Source organism: Apis florea, unplaced genomic scaffold (assembly GCF_048593485.1).
Source record: "Apis florea isolate Af1SG1 unplaced genomic scaffold, ASM4859348v1 contig_3367_pilon, whole genome shotgun sequence".
In the NCBI taxonomy this organism is placed as follows: Eukaryota; Metazoa; Arthropoda; class Insecta; order Hymenoptera; family Apidae; genus Apis; species Apis florea.
In genome coordinates this window covers 4,659,047-4,678,987 of record NW_028256746.1, presented here as the reverse complement: position 1 = coordinate 4,678,987, position 19,941 = coordinate 4,659,047, and the positions used below count along the sequence as shown (strand labels likewise).

Sequence of the window (19,941 nt, the reverse complement as noted above, 5' to 3'; positions counted from 1 at the left end):
ATTTTTAACAGATTTTTTTAGAATAGTATCGAGGATTTTTCTCGAGTGCGGTGCAACTGTCAGACCATAGTTTGCGTAACGACAGTTGCCAACTATTAATGATGCTTAAATTATCGTTAGACGAGATCTGTTCCCAAGAACAGAATGAAATAATTTTTTAATGACAATCTTTGGAATGGTAGATTAGAAGATTTCGTTGCGAGGGAAATGTTAAATATGAATCAATATCTTCTTATCTCACGTAATACCTTCTATCTATTTAAAATTGCATGAAATTATTTTCTTTCGCTGAACTTTGCAACACCGCGTAAAAATCGTAATTAAAATCAACCTCTAAACGAAGTTATATTTTTCTAAATAAATACGCGTGACAAGAAATATATTCGATTTAATTAAATCTTCTGTCAAATTTTTTAATTCCTAAAATGAGATAAAATATAAATCTGCTAACTGTTTCAAAAATATATCTGTCATTTCTCTGTCAAGCCCCGCTTCATTATCGAGGATCCGGTCAACAATAGCGTATCGATAAACCATGAACGATTGCGCGCACCTCGTCCAAATATTCTCATTATGAAAATTTCCTTGTCGTCAAAATATTCTTCTCTAAAAAAGGACGACACGGATGTGAAAGTTGCTGGCTAATTGACAGATTTTCCGGGACGGACAACCGGCGTTGATTTTTCCCCGGATCGGCTAAAATATCACGACGTTAACGGCCGTTAATGAATGAAAATGAATGGGCAACGGGCGGAACGATGCTTCACCGGTGACACGGATCGCCACGTGATAACACCCTCGAGGATATTTTATGGACGGTGTGCACAGGGCTATTTGTATCGCGGCGACAAAACGGTAAATGCTCGAACGATTCGGTTCACTTTTCCTGGACACTCGGGTTCCAATGTTCTACTATTCATCATTTAATAATAAAAATTGGAAGACGATTTTCGGATTGAGATTAATCGGTGGAAATTATTAGGGCACGAGTATCGGTTACATTTACAGCTCTTTGATTTTTGAAACAACGATCGATGGAACGAGTAAATTTTGATTTAGGCGAGGCCTTGGGTTTTTATGATTGTACCTCGTAAATATCACGTTATCCGATTTTATCTTAGAAATTAAGTACTCAGATTTGGTAAATTTTTCACGATGGCTCTTTTCGCGACGACAAAATTGGAATATTAGGTCAGAGAATATTGGCGAGCGCATTGACGGAAATAGCGCGGATGGAATCGAGGAGGATTCGTTTGAAACCAGATTTGGATGGAAGTATATCGATTTTCTATATAGTGGGGATGAAAATGAAAATGAAAATAATGGACGAGACGATAGAATTATTAAATTTTGATCCGTAAATAGTAATGATATACTTTAAAAACGAAGAAAGAAATTGAAGAAAAAATAAAAAAGAAATTGTTATTATATTTTTACTTTCTCAGACTTCATTGTTTTATCCATAGCTTTATCTTCGCCACAACTTGCCCGTAGACAATGCCGAGGAATAAAGCAGCAAGAATCGAAGTTTGAAAATACGAAATATCTCATTGGGATTCGTTACACAACAGCCAAAACATTGCCGGGGGCAAAGTTAGGAGTAATTAAACCAATAATCGGATGTCTGAGACTTTGGATCTTACCGAGATTCGAACAACATTGGTCTAATGTCTTGAATTCCCACTCCGTTAATTTCGTAGTTTTGTCTTTACCCGCATTACCCACTCACACAATGCGGCATTGTTCTACATTAGCAGTGAAAAGAAGAGAAAGGAGAAATATGTATATATTTCTTTTTTTTATCTCGCATGGAAATTATACGGTATCCGAATTATCGCGCACGTGATTACGCCGACGCCGACTTTTAAGACCGTGAAGAAGCCGAGGCGTGATCTTATTTGCGTAAATGAGAAAAGAGGATGAGTCGAAGGGTGGCGAGACCAAAGTAGCAGCGGCTCTTGGCCCGTGGCTGTTTTCCGCTCGACGCGCCTCTTAACGTTTTAAATTCTTGTCTACGCGGAGGATTCTTGTAAACAGGCGATGCATTATGCAGCGCAAACAGGGTTACCCTTAAATTTCGCAAACGCGACGACGAGTTCACAGCGAGTTGCTCCGGACTAAGGATTTCTGGATTCTTACTGGTAGGCAGATATCTCGACAAGAAAAAAGAAAAAAAAAGAAAAAGAAAAAAGAGAAAAGAGAAAAAAGGAGACAAAAAAAAACGAGGGCAGAGCAATTTGCGAAAAAGAGAGGAATAAAAGGGTAAGGTGTAGGGGATTATTAAAATTCCTCGAGTTTTTGAATCTTGACCGTGAAATGTGAATCAACATTCAACCAACCCAACCCCTCGCTATATTTCTAAGCGTTCTACTTTCTAAAGGAAGCTTTGCACTTACAGACCATTCGTTTTGTCAAATAAAAAACGAATGGTTCAAGCTTGCCAACTATATAAAAACGAGAGGAAGATTTGCTTTCGTAACTTTCTACGCTCTAAATACACGATTACTTTGAAGCTACGAGAGTTTTAGCTTCTTCGCGTGGAATTAGGTGGAGAGGCGGAGATTTTTAAAAGCGCTCGATAAGCTCGCGCGCCTCTTAACATCCTTTCTCTCCGCTCAAACGTTCGACAGGGATTTTTCAAGGGAACTTTGAATATTTTTGAAACGATCGAAGCATGGAGACGCGTATTTTCTTTCAGTTGCGCAAACTCGAGTTCAACACTCGAACAACTAACCTTCCTCCCCTCCTCTTTGCACTTTCTTTTCTTTAAACTCGAGCCAAGTGGATGGCGCCAACCAAGGAGACAAGAAAGAAAGAAAGAAAGAAAGAAGAACTCTTTCTTGCTCCTCGCTATATCAGTTTCAAAGCGACGGCAAAGTTTCGTCAAAAATCGAATGTCAAACGTTTCACGATTAACCTTTTCGCCTGCGCGAACGAGATAGTTCTATTCGATTCTAGCGATAGACAAAGACATCCTCTCTCAACGAGAATACTCTCTTGCGAAATATCGTGAAACGAATTTATTTCTATTTCTTTACTTTACCTTAATTTCATTCATCGATACTCATCCCACCCACGGCAAGATGCTTCGTTCACACACCGCATCGTCCATCGTCTCATCCTATGTGGCAAAAGGTTTAACTGGCCGCGAACCAAACCAATCCCCTCTTTCCCTCTATGCGTTTCAATCGATCTAGCAGCCACGCCGCCGTGCACGCGGTTTCTGTGCACAAGTGCAGAATATCGCGTGGCAAAGAGCGGCTCGAGGGCCGCGGCCAAAATTGCCGCGGAGGGGAGGGAGGGGTGGGGGTTGAGGTTGAGGAGAGGGTGTGCGCGTGAGGTTTGCGTGCGCGTTTGCGTGCGTAGAAAATCGGGGGAAGGGTGAGGAGTGGGGGAGAACACAGAGAGAGAGCGATAATAATAATAATAATAATAATAATAATACTAATAATAATAATAATAATAACAAACAACAACGCGATTATACAAAGAACGAAAGAAAGAGCGGGAGAGGGAGGGCCAGATGAGAGAATGCAAGCCTCACCTGTGCTCTGCCCGCCACGTAGCTTCTGCTCTGGCCTCTCGACCCTCTCCTCGCTCGGGGGAGGCGGCCTCTCTGTCCTTTTCGTATAGTACGGGTTGTACGAGGATGGCCACACGGTGGTCGGCCTTTTTGCTGGTGACGGCGTGCTCGGTCGTCCTGAAAATAGATTAGGACCTTTCTCATCTAACCCAGCCAACTCTCTTCCTCCTCCCCCTCTTCCTTGCTTTCCCCTTCACCAACACCGTTTCTATATTACTTACTCTCCTCCCTTTCCTTCTATTACTCCGTCCTCTCTTTCTTTCTCCCCTCCTCTCTCTCCCTTTCTCTCTCTCTCTCTCTCTCTCTCTCTCTCATTTCCAGTTCAGTTTCGCTTCTTTATCGTTTAATCCTCGTCGATGCATCCCGAATCGTACGAAGGCCGGACGAATTTCACGACGGTGGAATACACGATATAGGGAGGGGACCGATCTCTTTTTCCGTTTTCTTAATTGAATCTCGATCACAGCTGCGCGAGATAGTCGCGTAACCATGGGAACTTAATTCTATGCGCAGTTTGGCCACCTATCTCGTTCGTTTTCCTTTTTTTTTTTTTTTTTCCGAAACGATTAAACCGGACCGGTATATACGACCAACGATATCGGCCAATGTACGATCGTTATTCCGAACCCCACTCCGTGTGTGTGTGTACATGCGTCCCCCTCTCATCGAACACGGACGAAGAAAGTTTAGGCAAATTCCGGATATTTCATCCCGATCCCGAGCTGAACTTTGAAATACGGAATTCACGGAAGAAAAAGGAAGAAGAAAAAAAGAAAAAAGCAGAGAGCCATCAAAAACACTCGTCGAGCTTATAAAAACACGGAAGGAAGTTCGATACTAGGGAGGAGGGGAGATCTTATTATCCTTATCGATCGGTTAATTAATTGGCGATCAGTTTCGTTATAATCGTCGTTTTTCCTCGCAACAACAAATTCCTTAAATCCTCCTTGCAAGCAAACGATCAACAAATTTCCGCGAATATCACTCGAGGAACAGGTCCGAGAAAGATTTGAGAAGATTTCTTCTTTTTTCCAGAAGAAGAAAACGGAATGCGCGCGATCTAAGAGAGCTAAGAGATGCGGGAGAGACGCGCGATGAAAACCGTTTGGAGGGGGGGCCGGTTTGATGAATTCCGCCAGCTTCTTTGAAAACCAGCCAAGTTCAACTTGTTGCGTTTCGATGGAGGACGGTTCCATTGAACCGTGCGCGGGGCGGAGAGGAAGAGCGGCACAAAGAGTCGCCCGATGGAAAAAAACAAGAATGGAACGCTCCCGATTTCGGAGCGATTCTTCACGATTCACGGTCGGACGAACGTACTTCTTCTCTCTCTTTCTCTCTCTCTCTCTCTCTGTCCTCGCGATCGGCCACGACGATCGGTCTTGCGGGATAAAGTCGTTCCGGGAATACCGCTCTCCAAAGCTCTTCCAGCTTTGACCCATCGATGCAGGATTCGACCCTAGCGAAGAATTTCCTTTTTCGATACGTTTAAGAAAGGAATTCTGCTTTCAAATATTATAAACGCGTAATAATTAGATTTTTATATTTATGCGAAATAAAATTCTTATCGACGCGTATAAAGATATTGAATATTTTGTACTTTTTTTTTTCTTCTTCTTCTTCTTATTTAAATTCAAATGCGATGCTTTGCTTCGTAATGTATAAGTATTGAGATAATTCTGGCTTAAGACTCGAAGAGATGCAATATTGTTCATTTACTCGTTACGCTTTAAAAAGAGATATAATATCGGATGAGAATGATCGTTGCGTCAGGATTAACTCGTTCGCCTCGAGGGGGGATGATATCGAGCCACATACTGGTGAACAAACGAGCCACGGGATCGACGGGCAGAAGATATTATTATTATATCGGGAAGCTGAGCGAATTTGGAATTCCACCGGTCAGAGGATATCCCTTCTTCTCGTGTGCAACGATCTCCGTGGAATCGGAAGTTCGTTCACGCGAAATACGCCCTCGCCCGAAAAAGCGGTAGAAACTGGAATTTCTTCGAGGATGCAGTACACCACCACCGTCTCGAAACTTGGCTGGAGGAACTCGGTCGTTTCGGTACTCGACCAGTTTTATTTATTTATTTTTTTCTTTCTTCTTCTTCTTCTCCTTCTCCACCGCAAGAATCGAGTCCTCTCTTCATTCTCGAACTCGGGGCCAGAGTTCCTCCAACCAACTTCGTAACTACGATGGAAACCACTCCTCGATTCGAGAATGTTGCACAAATATGTCTGTTGCTCCTTCCCTCGAGTTTCCCTCATAACTTGTGACGATGATAAAATACTCGTTAACTAACCAGGGATAATATTTTGGTTTGGGATGGATCAGAAAAATCGTGTTCGAGTGAATTAATCGACAAACGTGCCTTGGAATTTTTCATCAAATTCTAATAGATAATTACAACGTCGAATCGTTCTTCGTTATTAATTTTTCTATTTATTGATACATCTATTATATTTGCAAAATAATTTTGAATAATATTATTACGATACAAGTTCTTCGAGTTCTTCAATTACATTCAATACTGTATAGTTATACACCATGTCGATCATTGTGAAACAGCTTTCAAGCTATTATTACGTATTTACAGAAATACGTAAATATTTTGAAAATGGTTTATATGCACAAGTCAGGTATCGCGATAATAACAGAGATTCCATTCTAAATTCCCTGTAAATTTACGTTTTTTCCATCGATAAGTTTTGAAATTAGTCTCCAAGCAGGTATAGAGAGATACCGTATGAAAACAAAACGGAATAGCTAAACTGAAGTTTAAGATCTACATACTGGCAGTCCCGAGGCAATCTTTGCTCGCCAGAGAAGATTGAAACTTTGGTTAGATGGTAATTTTGCTTAGCGAGCATCAACCAAGGGTGCAATTCAGATTCATGTCCAACACGGGACCGTATAGCATTATACGTACCCTTCATACACAGTTGCGGTAAGATGGTACGCCACTTATTACCGATACTACTCATAATATTCAAACGATTGTCCCATGCACAAACGACTAATCGATTTCCTTTCGTCGTCAAAACGAAACGTATTTATTTGTCGTTTTGAATAGAGATAAGAAAGAAAAAATGATTGAAAACTAATTCGTCCATAATTTTCCCATCACGATTTGAATTAGTAAGAATTCAACGAAACATTTTTTCATCAGTCTCATAAGAGGTTCGATTCGTTTCAATATCGAAGAGATATTTATATAACAAAATTTTCGAAATACCCGGCAAACGCCAATCTCGTCAAAAGCATTCGAATCCTACGAAACTCCATCTCTGTTCCACACCTCGATCCCCAGGTATAGAATTTACATTTTAAACACCGATTACAGGAAGAATTTCACGGGGAGAAATTTCACCGGCTCGTTAACAATTTTCCAAAAGCATGCGAGATTAAACGCCCGATTCACGGGGACAAGAAATAATTAATTTCCAGGTAAGAGGGGAAACTTGCACCGTTGCGAATAAGAAGTATCCTCGCCTCGGTGGAACTCGACTGGAGCTGGTCCAAAAATAAACAGGTTAGCAGAATTTCGAGAGAGAGAGAGAGAGAGAGAGAGAGAGAGGCATCCACTCAATTAATTCCCTTCCCGGATATACCCTGCCCGGTATAATCCTCCTCCAACCCCGTATTTTCAACAACGCCGTCCGTTCCCGTGAAATATTCCCTTCCGCGCGCGTTTCGAGAAGAACTTCGCCAGAAGACCTTCCTCCTTTCTTTCATTTCTGGCCGGCAAACAAGCGACCCTTTAAACACCGCGTAGCTACGCGAACAAGACGATGACAAGCGAGGACGAGCACGAGGAGGAAGAGAAGGGCGGAGGTGGCGTTAAAAAGTTTTCGAATAAAAGTTTAAATACGCCCGGGCGAACTTTGTTTCGTAGCCTTTGCAACCCCGCCTTGCTCGTCCACCCTCGTCCTCGTAACAATATGGCCGGGTCCTACAACCATCTTTGCCGAGTTAAGAACACGCTCTCCCTCCTCTCTCGTGTAGCATCCTCGCGCGCATAGTAGAAAGGCACGCCTCTGTACAACGGTGTTTCCTTTCCTTTACCTACGCGGCAACAATCGCGGCCAACCCCGTATTTCATCCGCCGCACACCTTTCGAGGCCCTTGTTTCCCCTTTTCTTCCATTCTCCTCTTATTTTTCCTCTCCAACTTTCCGCGTATAACTCGTTGAAAATTTCAGGGTTTCAACGCGCCAACCTTCTCGCGGCAACAACCGTGAAAAATTCGCGCGACAGCGATCGTGGATCATTCCGCTTTTATCCTCCTCCCCTCTTCTATCCATCGCGCGGATTTTAAATGGAAAAGTTCGAAGGGAAACGGTTCGACTCTCCTCCTCTTCTTCTTTTTCTTTCCGCGGGGCAGAAAGATCGGGCCCGGGCTTATTAAACGAGAGGATCACCGAGAGCTAAACCGGAGAAATTAATTCCGGCTTGAAGGTAAGAAGGATCGGGGGGTGATCTTGGCCGGCGGCTGGATCCGCGAACAGACGGAGGGATCGGTCGGGACTAATTCAATTGAAAAGCGGAGAGAAGTGATTCGAATCGGACCTGATCTCCCGCGCGATATACCATCGATTGAATCGCGAGCGAATCGATGGGTTCGGCCAGTTTAACGGCCAGTTGTTCCCATCCGCTCTCTGTCTCCGATAATAAACTTAACTGTGTAAACTAAGGTTGAGATTTTCTTCGTGGAAATAAACGTCCACGGGATAATTTAATTATATATCGTATCGCCGTTTCGTAATCGGTGCTAGAATCGAGAAACTAAAAAAAAGCTGCTCGAAAACGAAGCATTTCATTTCTAAAATGAAAAATTTCCTTATTTCATTTTTCTAAATGTAAAATCAGCTCCTTCCACGATTGTAACCATCGATTGTTACGGGACGTATTCCACGAAAGAAGCTCGGCGTGATTCGTTTCGATCTCTTACGATTTCCCTTCGAACGAGAGCCTTCCTTCAATTTTACATTTTCCCGAGAAGATGAGCGTCCCAAAGGATATACCCCGTTTCGAGAAGAGAGATCGATCCCGCCGATTATGGAATCGATGGATTCGATAAACCATCTTCGATAAACCCGCGTCGTTGGCCAGAGGCTAATACCAGAAATAATTCCGCTCCTCCTTGCTCCGCGATAATTAATTACGGCCTCTAGGATCGATGGATGTCCCGGGGGACGACTAGTGTGTCCAGGCATTATTAAATATCGTATATTCTCGTGGGCCTAATCCCAACCCTTCGTCGAGAGGGCAGCCCTAACGAGGGGTTGGAGGGGGAGCGGGTTGGGTGGAGAGTTGGAGGGGGGCGAATATTCGAGCGATCGTAAAGTTTGCTTTTTGAAAGCGGAAGATTTAGGGGCGTGTTTAACGAGTTATAAGCCGTTGCAAATAATGGTGCCGCGTTGTGCAGATTTTCTCCTGCCCCGTCCGGACTTTATGAGCGTGGAAATTTGTAATAAGAATTTATCTGGTTACATTGTGGATTTAGCATTTAGGATTTTCGAACAGCGGTAAGCGGTTTTTAATTCTAATTTCTCAGATATCGGATCGTTTCATAATACGTACGGGTATATTATAACGTTAAATTAAGCTGCTAAAGCTTTTACAAGTTGGTTGCGAAAATATCACGATTTTGGGAGGTATCACGATTTTAATTTCAACGCTTTGCGCTCGATATGTATGCGTACATGTTGTTTAAATGAAATATCGAAAAGAAGAGAACTTTCGCGAGGTAAAAATATTCGGATACTATAAATTTAACTCTCCCTGTGGATAATCTCGATCCATTTGTATCCCGGGTAAAATTTCACTCTTGAATTCCTTTCGAAAGAATTTTTATTTTCCCTGATAAATCTTCTTGCTATTTGTCCGAGTGATATAACAAAGCAGAGATTTTAATAAATATTTCACAGGTTCTCTCTCTCGTTAAATTTTGTTAAAACTTGAAACAGCGAAAAAAGATAATATCCAGGTTGGTATAGTTATAAAATGCGTGAAAAATTTCATATAAAAGTTTACTATTTCGTTCAATAATAACTTACTCATAACAGGTAATTAAATGCAAACAATACAGAGATCTAAATATTCTCGCGACATGAAAATTTATTTCTTTCGTGCACTGTAAAACACTATGTTTCCTTATCTTAATTATTTCCTGATATAGCATAGAAATTGTCTGGCGACCAACCGTATCTAGAATTGGATTAATTAATTAAAATTGCATACACATTCGCAAGACACTTATCAGTTCAAACCAAGGATACTCTAAAAATAAACGTGACTAATACAGATAGAACAATTCCGTCGATCGAAAACTAATAGCTATACTGTAACGCTACACACGAAAACGAGCAACAAACTGTACATACTATCTAAACCGAGGACCTACACACACACACACACTCGGAATATTTTTTTAGCCGAGCGATTCCGCGATTTTGTTTTTCCTTTTTTTGCGAGTCAATAGCGGTTCCATCCGATGTCTGTTCGCGACAATACAATTCAGCTTCGCACGAGACCGCCAGGACAACGGTAATTGAATTTTAAATGCGCTTAATTAGGTCAGCACCGGGTGCCGGCCCGACAATATAATGTCCCGATATAAAATTAAAATCTTCCTCGAGATTCGTGGATGGGGCGATGTGGCTCGATAAATGCGGCGTCGAACCCCTCCTCCTCTTCCCCCTCCTCACCCGATATCGAAATCATCGTCAATACGATATTTTCAATAATTTATATACGAAAGTCGAATGCGGATTTGCCTTGAGCTATTTTTATCGTCGATTTTTTTTTTTCTTCTTTTTTTGCTTACTCGTTATTATAAAGGGGAAGAGGAAAAAAAAAAAAAAATTATGGTATTATGGCTTCTCCGTTGACGAGCTGGATCTCTCTTATAATTTTCATATTCGGGGAGAAAAATATTTGAAAAATATTTAACGCGCCTCGTCCATTAATTCTCAGATTGATCTTCAGGTGCGATATTTATTTGAAAAGCGTATAGATTTCTGGACTTTTTTTTATTATGAAAATGAAAATTTGGTAATTTTATATCGTTTATAAAATGATAAAAGAAAATTATACATTGGACGAGTCGAACTGTTCAATTTTAAATGTTTAATAACCGAACTGATCGATAAAATTTGCTTATTAGATTACAAATAATTGAAGTTTGGATTGGATGAAGATGGAAACAGAGATGTTTATTTTCGGGCTTTAGAATCGATCTTCTAAAGAATGTTAATTGAAAATTAACACCTCCTATATCACAATTTTCAGATAATAATGTAAAGGAAACTTTGGAACTCAAATAGATGATTAATTAAACGTGTTTACATTAGATAATAATAAATATTTTCACAATATACGCGAATTCTTCGCCGGATCGTTTAAATTCAGAATAAGAAAATTTCGAATTTCAAAAACTTGCAAAAATTTCCTGTTCAAATTCTTGAATCTTTTCAAGAGAAGATTTTCACCTATTTTTGAATTAATTTGACCGAATTTTAACAACTTATATAAACTTCAATAAATATCCAAAAAAAAAAAAGAAAAAACATGGGACACAAATGATCCAAATTGATGCAAAAAAATATATTTGCCCAAAATTATATTCAATTTGATTATTTTTCTTTTGCTTCCACTTTCTCACTCACAGTATATCCTAAGATTTTATCTAAAATTCAAACAAAAATTTCAATACAATACAAATTGTATTGAATTAAATTTTAAAATCTAAGAGGGAGGGGTGCTATGTTACCATTTTCTCCTCTTCCTTCGTTCTTTCGTTAAATTGTTATTTCGATTCGAGGAAACGATGGCACAATGTTGTTAGAGAATAGAGAAAAGCCAGGTGTCACGGGGTTGTCGATCGATACATCAACCTCGAAGGTCTCGCTTCCGCTTTCGGCTCTTATCTGACCAGATAAGGAGCAACGCGGGTCCCATTGGAAACTGTTCGGTGGCGCTTAACGTCCCATTCGTGAGTTATTGCCCGCCACGCTCGGGGTCATTAATAATTCGCTAATATTAAGATTGATTTCGAGCCACGGAAGGCGACGAACACGAGCTAACGCCAGATTTCGCGAAACTTTCTCGTTGCACCGCAGTCAATCATTCGCCTCGTACATTACGATATTACGATAAAACTGGGAAACATTTGGCCGGTGACTGACTTGAAGCGTGCCAGAAATATAATTTCGAGAGGATCGTTACGATCCTTATATTTCTTCTCCCTCGACGTTTCTAATTTCAATGGACACGAGGTATAGGAAAATTGCACGATACGAATATTAATTATGTTTGATCCGATTTTGTCGTCGATTTTTTACGGCTTCAGAATTTAACTGTTCTTCGTTCGACGATGTGCTTTTCTCGAATTTTGTCGAATAGTATCGAAAGTCTATGGATATTTAGGGTCACGTCATTTAATTAATACGATCACATTATTTTTCACGAACAATGGAAAGATGTTATTTGTTAAATTAAGGTATATACGTATTACTGCGTGTACACACTGGTTCGTTACAGGGAAAATTGTACAACAAAGCTCGTACAATTGGATAAAACTGTAAACTATAATTAAATCTAACGATAAATTCGATAGCACATTAGTAGCAAACACGCATCCATATATATATATATATATATATATATATATCCGAGACTTTGAGATAGAAATTGATTCAACTGCGTTTCATATTTTTGTTCCATTGGAACATTTATAGATCTTTATTATTTGACGTGTTACTCTTATTTTTTTCACGTAGAATTTATTGACAAAATTTGTACGAGGCGAAAACTGGGGCGTCCTATATTTCTTCCGACACCTATTCATTCATTCATGAACCCATGCATTTATACCACCGTTTTCATAAATAAACTGGACACTTTGATCGATTTGCGGTAATAAATATTTTAATCTTATCAAAAACGCGCGTATCAAACATGAGTTAATAATTGATATTTATTTCCTTTTTACATCGTCGCTGGACCAAGTTATTTAAATTATCCGCTACACGATTTACCTAATCAAACGGATTCTAAACGCTTTCATCTCGAAACTCTTTCATCCAATTTTCCTCGCTTCGATCGAGGTTCACCAATCGTCGATTAATCGGTATTTGAAAGAGGAAAAAGCTTTGAGGTCGCTTCACGATCGAATCGATAATACCAACCCGTTCGAAAAGTGTACGGCTATTATTATTATTATGGAGGGGGAAAATGTCAAGGAACAAAGAATCTGGTCCCAAGTGGAAATCCGTGGGTCGAGATTCGGCCCATAGGTAACGGGGCGCAAATTCGACAATAATCCACGGGCCAGGTAAGGTTGGAGTAAAATCGCGAAGCTTAATGGTGGTAATACCGCCGCGGCCGAGCCTTGTATGACGTTAATAATGCAGCATATTGAGATTGGTTTCGCTACGGGAACACGGGGCCAGAGCCACAGGGATCTGACCTAGGCATCAACCCAACTTATTCACGCCGCTTTAATAATACACCCGCCAATGTGCACACGCCGAGCTAACCCGCCTAATGCAAAGATTAGATTCGAGTGGAGCCGCTATTCTCCAGGATCGAGGGCCCTCTCAATGTTTCCATTCATTTTTCGAGAAACAACGCTTTTTCCGAGACAACGATAGAATTTCGCCGCTTAGATATCGCTTTCGAGAGTTGGAATTGAAGATAATCTTTTTTTTTTTTTTCTTGTTTGTAAAAAAAAAAAAAATAGCGCTTTGATATAACTCAAAAATCGAAGAGTCTTCGATCGAGAATTTTCTTTCGTTATTTCCTTTTTCGAGACGGAGAAAAGGAATGCTTTCGTGTGGATCGATAAATAGAGTTTAGGAGTTTAGAATTATACATATAATTTATAAGTCACTTTAATACATACGATACAATCTGAGGAAAATAAGAATAATGTGTATAGTGTATAAGTCGTTTCATTTTCTCAAATTATATGCATACACGGAAAGAAGAATCGTTACGAAACAAAAAGAAGTTAAATACTTAGAAATTTATAAAAACAAATACACATATGAAAAATTAAGCATTATTGAAAAGTGTGACTGAAAAAATCGCGTTCCTCGAGAAATTACGAGTTTTTAAACTCGTAGCAGGATAAATGGATGGGGTGGATGGAGCGATCGAGGTCGGGAATCGGAAAGAGATTTAACCATGGCACAAAACGGATGTCGTTAACGTATCGAGGATGTACGGTAGTCGATCGTGGGGAAACGTGTCCCCTCGAAGGAATCGAGACAACGTTTCTACTGTTCTCCGACCGAGCGTGAAGCGATCGATATCGACCCCCGTCCAAATTGTTTGGATTACAAGAGCAAACCCCTTGATCTCCCGTGAAATTTAACGATCGAACACGAAATTTAAATATCTCATCGTACGGCTCCGTTTCGTTTCCGACCAATTGATTACGAATTTTCATCGATCGTGGTTATTCGAACGATGCGAGCGATTTTAACGGATCGATTCGAAAGTAAGAAAAAAAATACACGGATAAGAAGAAGAAGAATTATTTCGATGAAGAGGGAAGCGTCGGAGAGGACTTACGTGATATCGATAGAGGGGGCTTGAAGTGCAATGTATTCAATGAGCCTCTCACCTTCTTTGTTGGCGCTGCTCTTGATCTCCGTGGCTTTCGGCGCAGCCGATGGTTTCGGAATTTCTGAAATAAAAATTTTCTTTAAGGATCGACTCTTATTCGAACCTATTCGACCCATTTTCGATCATCGATTCGAGTTACGAATGCTACGAGACAACGAATTTCGATTCAAGAATTATGATTTACAAGACTTATGATTAACTTGGAACGATTGGCTGTACTTTTCGTAATCGATTCAACAAATAATGTTATTGAGAAACTTACTTGAAGAAATATCTCATCAGAAATGAATTTAAATTTTTAATATGAAAAATTCTCGATCTATTCTTTAATTAATTCATATTTTTCTATTCATCGCCTTTTTCGTTATTCACAAATGATTCATCTTACCGTATAACCTGATCGAGCCCTCTGTCTCGCCCAGCGAGTTCTTGCTGATGCAACGATAATTGCCGAAATCACCAGCCTGCAAGTTCCTTATGGTCAGCCTCATGTACGCCCTGTAACTGTTCTCCATGATGCTCGTCGTGTACTTCTCGTTGGACAGTATCATCTCCTCGCCGAGGAACCAGTAGCTCATCGCCCGTGGATAAGCCTCCGTGTGACAATCGATCGTTACGTTCGTGCCAGCTGGTGCACCGACCAGCTGATTCGGCACGAAGATCATCGGCGAAACTTAAACATCGAAACGAAGGACTACGGTTATTATGGTCCATATTCGGCAGATCCGTCGAATGAATAATCGTTCGTAGAGAGAGAGAGAGAAAGAGAGAGGCAACGATTAAGTCGACGTGGATGTGGAGGGACTGCTGGTTACGTCCGTTCCGCGATTTATCTTCCACGAAATCACTGACCATGAATTATACCGAGCTATTCCCGCGATTATGGAGATCGATAGTCGACGGTGGTGAAGCTTAAAGCATTGTGGAAAGTGCATCTTAAATTATTGGTTATTGTATGGTTCATTTACGGACTATAATTTATTTTCTCGATTTGCTCGAGAAATTTTAACGGATGAATTATGATTGCTGGTTTGAAGACGAGAACTTGGTCGAAAGCGAAAAGAATATCTTATTATCTCTGAACCGTTATTCTTTCACAAATGAACATATTTATCGCGTAACTTATCTCATAAAATTGAACTCCATTAAAATTAGGAAAAATGTAAAGAACGAGCGATCGTTAAAAATCGTGGATCCTTTCCCTTTAAAACTCTTTTTGATTTATCCCGATACGACTTCCGGTTTCCGAGATATCCTCGTGTAAAGAAAAGTGTAACATTCAATTCTATATTTCAACCTCGATTAAATCCTATTAAAATTAGGAAAACTTTAAACCGTTATAACTTCGAAGATAGCGACTTCCGGTCAACGAACGAGCGATCATTAAAAGCGTGGATCCTTGCCCTTTAAAACGCTTTTTGATTTATCCCGATACGACTTTCGGTTTCCGAGATATCCTCGTGTAAAGAAAAGTGTAACATTCAATTCTATATTTCAACCTCGATTAAATCCTATTAAAATTAGGAAAACTTTAAACCGTTATAACTCCGAAGATAGTGACTTCCGGTCAACGAACGAGCGATCGTTAAAAGCGTGGATCCTTGCCCTTTAAAACGCTTTTTGATTTATCCCGATACGACTTCCGGTTTCCGAGATATCCTCGTGTAAAGAAAAGTGTAATTTTTAACCGTTTACCATCTCCATCCTTGTCGCTTGCTCGGATCTCTCGCTCGCACTTATCTCAAATTCCAGACAAGCGACAGACGCGATTCCTGGAAGGACGTAGTACGCGATTCTTGGAAGGACGTGGTCGCCCATTCATAATCTCTGCCTATATTAAACGCTATGGAAACTTTCATTCCTTCGTATCTCGACAACCGATTGAGATATCGGGATAAATCAAAAAAGGACTTCAATGGCACGTTTTCCTCTATTTCCTGAGTAGGTTTTGATGACAAAATTTTCGTTTCTTTTTACAGATTTTTTTCACACGAATTTTCGCGAATAAAATGATCGACATATTTTTTGTACACTAATCAAATATTTGAGCACTACACATTTTCAATTACATAAAAATCCGGACTCTAATTATGAGATAATAGAATCGTATCATATTCATTTCTTATTCAACACTAAGTAAATGAAAAATTTTTTTTTTTACAGTTTTTATTTTTCCAATCTGAGCAACGCTGCCAATGCTACCGCGCAACATTAAAAGTATTTATTAAATACATTTCTTCAAGATGTATATTTTCAGATGTTTATAAGAATACGAAAGAGAAGAGAAGCTTTAGTCCTAATTCCACCCTGATCTAAAAATTCAAGCGTCGAAATGGATAGCGAAGAAGAGAAGAGAGAGAGAGAGAGAGACTTTCGGCCGGGAGCAATAACGCGGTGTTGTTTAACGCAATCCCACTATATCTTTTCGTTTCCATCTGGCAAATAGAGTTGGCCAGAAACAATTTCCCGACTCGCGAGTCTCTCTCCACTTCTCGCGGACCGCTCCGTTGTCGACTGGCAAAGAGGGTTGCAGGTGAAAAACTTTCCTTTCCTCCGCGACCAAGTTTTGTTTCAACCGTGGAAGAACGAACACAGGAGCGTTGATGCACCTTGTAATATTCTCCTCCCACTCTTCTCTTGGAATTGATCAAATGTAAATATTTGTCCCGGATAGCTGTGTTTCTACCACGTGGAAAATAACCGTCCACAGTTTAATTCGAGCGGAATAAACGCGGAACTCGAGGGAAAACTTTGTCGCGGTTTCGACGAAACCTTGGATTAGAAGAATATGTATATACATATATACCGTTATAGAGGCCAATCAACGGAGGTAAGGTCGAATTGCACGATCTCTGAGGTGGCTGGGCCAGAAAGGGACCTAGAATTTTTCCCCTGGCTGATCGAGGGATCCTCAGTATTCAAGCCGTTTGAACAAGTTATTTGGGGCAACCTCGCCGAGAACTTGATTAGAACTGGCGCAAAGCTAGTTTAGAGATTAATCTCAGGGATGCAGGTCGCGTAATTCGGCCAAGCTTTCGCGTCATCGGTGACTTCCTAAGCAAATTCGACGGGTCGACCCGACGTTCGACGAGTTTCTCTGCCTTCCCAGAAATAGAACCATTTCGACTTGATCGGGCCATTTAACGAGAACTGTATTATTTCCAAACGTTTCAGCAAACTGAAATTTCATCCAATTGTTACTCTTCGAAACTATTTTTCGATTCAGAATATTATCTCGAACGAAGCCGATATCTAACTCGTGCCTAACGAAAGCTTTAAATTCTTGAAGTTTGTCGTCTTCGTTGTCTTCACAATTCTGACTTGGAACAAATGAATTTCTCAGCTCAAAAGATCAAAAATCTCGTTCAACTTCAAACACGTTAAAAACACTATTTCTAAAAATAATGAAACGTTGGAATCAAAAAGAAGATCAATGGAGTACGATTAATCGCGCGAAGATACGCGAAGGTGGGCTCGGTAGGGCAAGAAGAAAACTGGCGAACTTGGTTAACCGTAGACGAATAACAACAGGAGCAGGCGGTGGTTGCAACTATCTCTCGAGGTCGGCCATTGGCGGTATGCATCAGGCTTCCCACAAATCCACAAATTGCCAGCGCAGGCCCTAATTAACGCATACTTCTCCCGATTTCCCACAATAGACTCTATCCACGCTCGCCGGACGTCGGCCCTTCTGTTTCCACCTGTCGGCCAACCTTCTCCTCCTCGCCTCGAATCCTTCTTCCTTTCCTTCCAGTCATTCCTCCCCAAGAAATTAATCCATCCATCCGTCAGTTCGCTCGACGAATCTCTCTTGAGTGTATATATATATATACACGAGATCGAGCCAGTTTGGATTTTTCACGATCATCCCGAGATTACGAACTCGATATGCTCGGAACAAAGCGACGGTCCCTCGTAAATATCTAGAAACACGGGAGAGATAAAACGAATACCACCATGGAATAAAACTGGAATGGAGGAACCACCGCGTGGTGGATTTACTCTTCACTTTACTGGAAAATGAACTTGCTCGTCTTTTTATAAAAAGGACCCTCTTCGTTCAACGGCGTCTTAATTATCCAAACTCGGGACGTGGCCGTTAATTAGCCGAGGCGAGGGGTTTGTTGGTTCCACAGTTCTCCTTCCAGTTATCGCGTAATCGAGCAACAAAACTAATCCGATTCTTCCGGTTACCTTACCTTCGACTTCTTCCCTCTCCTCCCCAAGTAAAACGAGATTAAAGGAGTTTCGCGAACGAAAACCATCACCCCATGAATTCAGAGAAGTGTTTCAAGTCGAAGGAAAAATTAATGCTCCCTCATATTCCCGTTTCTTCTTCTGTTTTTCCTTCGTTTCGAGGAAAAGAGATCACGAAAGAAAACGAATCAAGAACGCTCACTCGCAGGAAGAAATCGTTGATGTGCTTCACCTCGCTTCGACCTGTTCCAAGGTCGGTTTGTATAAATTTGTATAATGCGAGGGTTGGTGGAAAGCATTAAAGCGGGACGGTCGCGGGACTTTTGTAATCCGGCAAGGACACCTCGGATCCGCGCGTTGATCGAATATCTTTTTCCGCGGACCCACCCCGGTAATCCGAGATAACCGTTTCACCCCTCATTTTTCACTCGCCGCAAAAAAAGCCCATTCTCCACGCTTTACCGCCCCTTTTATCGCCGCCCTATCGAAATGATTATTTTTTTTTTTTTTTTTTTTTCAGCTCCACGATACGAGCGAGGAATATTTTCGATTTTCGCTTCGATTTCGTTTGAAAGATTCGAGCAAGGGTAAAGAAGCTAGTCTTCAATTCTGATGTTACTAATTAAGCGTTGTTCACATTGAAATTTTTATCTTTACTCCTAACTTTTACTCGTGAAACGAGTACGAAAAGTTTATCGAAATTAAAAGCTATACTTTACTCTACACGTTGTGAACGGAATAAAAAGAATAAGAGAAAGGTATCCAGAGATACACGAATAAGATTATAGCTATAGAATGGTGATAAAATAAGGAAAAAGTGAATCTTGGAATCGTGAACAAAGAAATATATTTCTCTCGAAAACCGTAGCAGCCATTTCTATCCTTGGAAAGCGATTGCTCGATAAATGTCGGTTTATATATATCGGAAATATCACCACGAGAGGGGGTTTATTTCGTGGAATCGATGGAGAAAGACAAGAGAAAGTTTTCAGTTTCAGGGACGGAACCGTTGACTCGAAACCGCGCGACATCTTTGCACGAAGAAAGATGAATATCTAAGATACGCACGCACAAAAGATGTCTCGTTCGCGATCGAAGCGGAAACCGAGATTATCTGGTGCACTCGGATAAAATATGTCTTCCCTAAGCACTCAAAGGAGCGCCACTCTGCCCCGCGGTGTCGTTTTCCTTTTTGCCAACACACCGTTGAACAAAGGGGGTTGTGCAAGTGGCGCCACTAGAATACGTGAAACGAAAATCTCTACGATATAATCTGGATTAAGGAGAAGGAAGTGTATTCTCTGATGTTTCTGGATGGGCGGTCGACCCGGAATAAATTGTTTCGAAGCCATCCAGAAAGGGATTGCAACGTTTCGCTCTCCCAAAGGAGACAGTCTCTCCCTCTGATTTTCTAAAGAGCATCGTAACAGCTCATTGTCGTTGTTCTTATATTTTGTGATAACAATAGTTATATAAATGCAAATAAATTCGATAAATTGTTCTCCATGAACACGGGAAGAGGTAGA

The 19,941-nt window shown here is 40.7% G+C and overlaps 1 protein-coding gene across 4 annotated transcripts in view; it reads right to left on the bottom strand.

The window, feature by feature from the left end:
* LOC100868219 (lachesin) overlaps positions 1-19,941 on the bottom strand; it is a 267,208-nt gene that overhangs the window by 38,883 nt on the left and 208,384 nt on the right. For 3 of the 4 annotated variants that reach the window (XM_086911818.1, XM_086911819.1, XM_086911821.1), the window contains 3 exons: positions 14,607-14,891; positions 14,217-14,279; positions 3,545-3,700 (listed from right to left, as the gene is read on the bottom strand). In XM_086911818.1, the coding sequence (XP_086767944.1) occupies positions 3,545-3,700; positions 14,217-14,279; positions 14,607-14,891 (504 nt within the window). The remainder of the gene's footprint in view (positions 1-3,544; positions 3,701-14,216; positions 14,280-14,606; positions 14,892-19,941) is intronic. The other variant, XM_086911820.1, reaches the window with a different exon arrangement.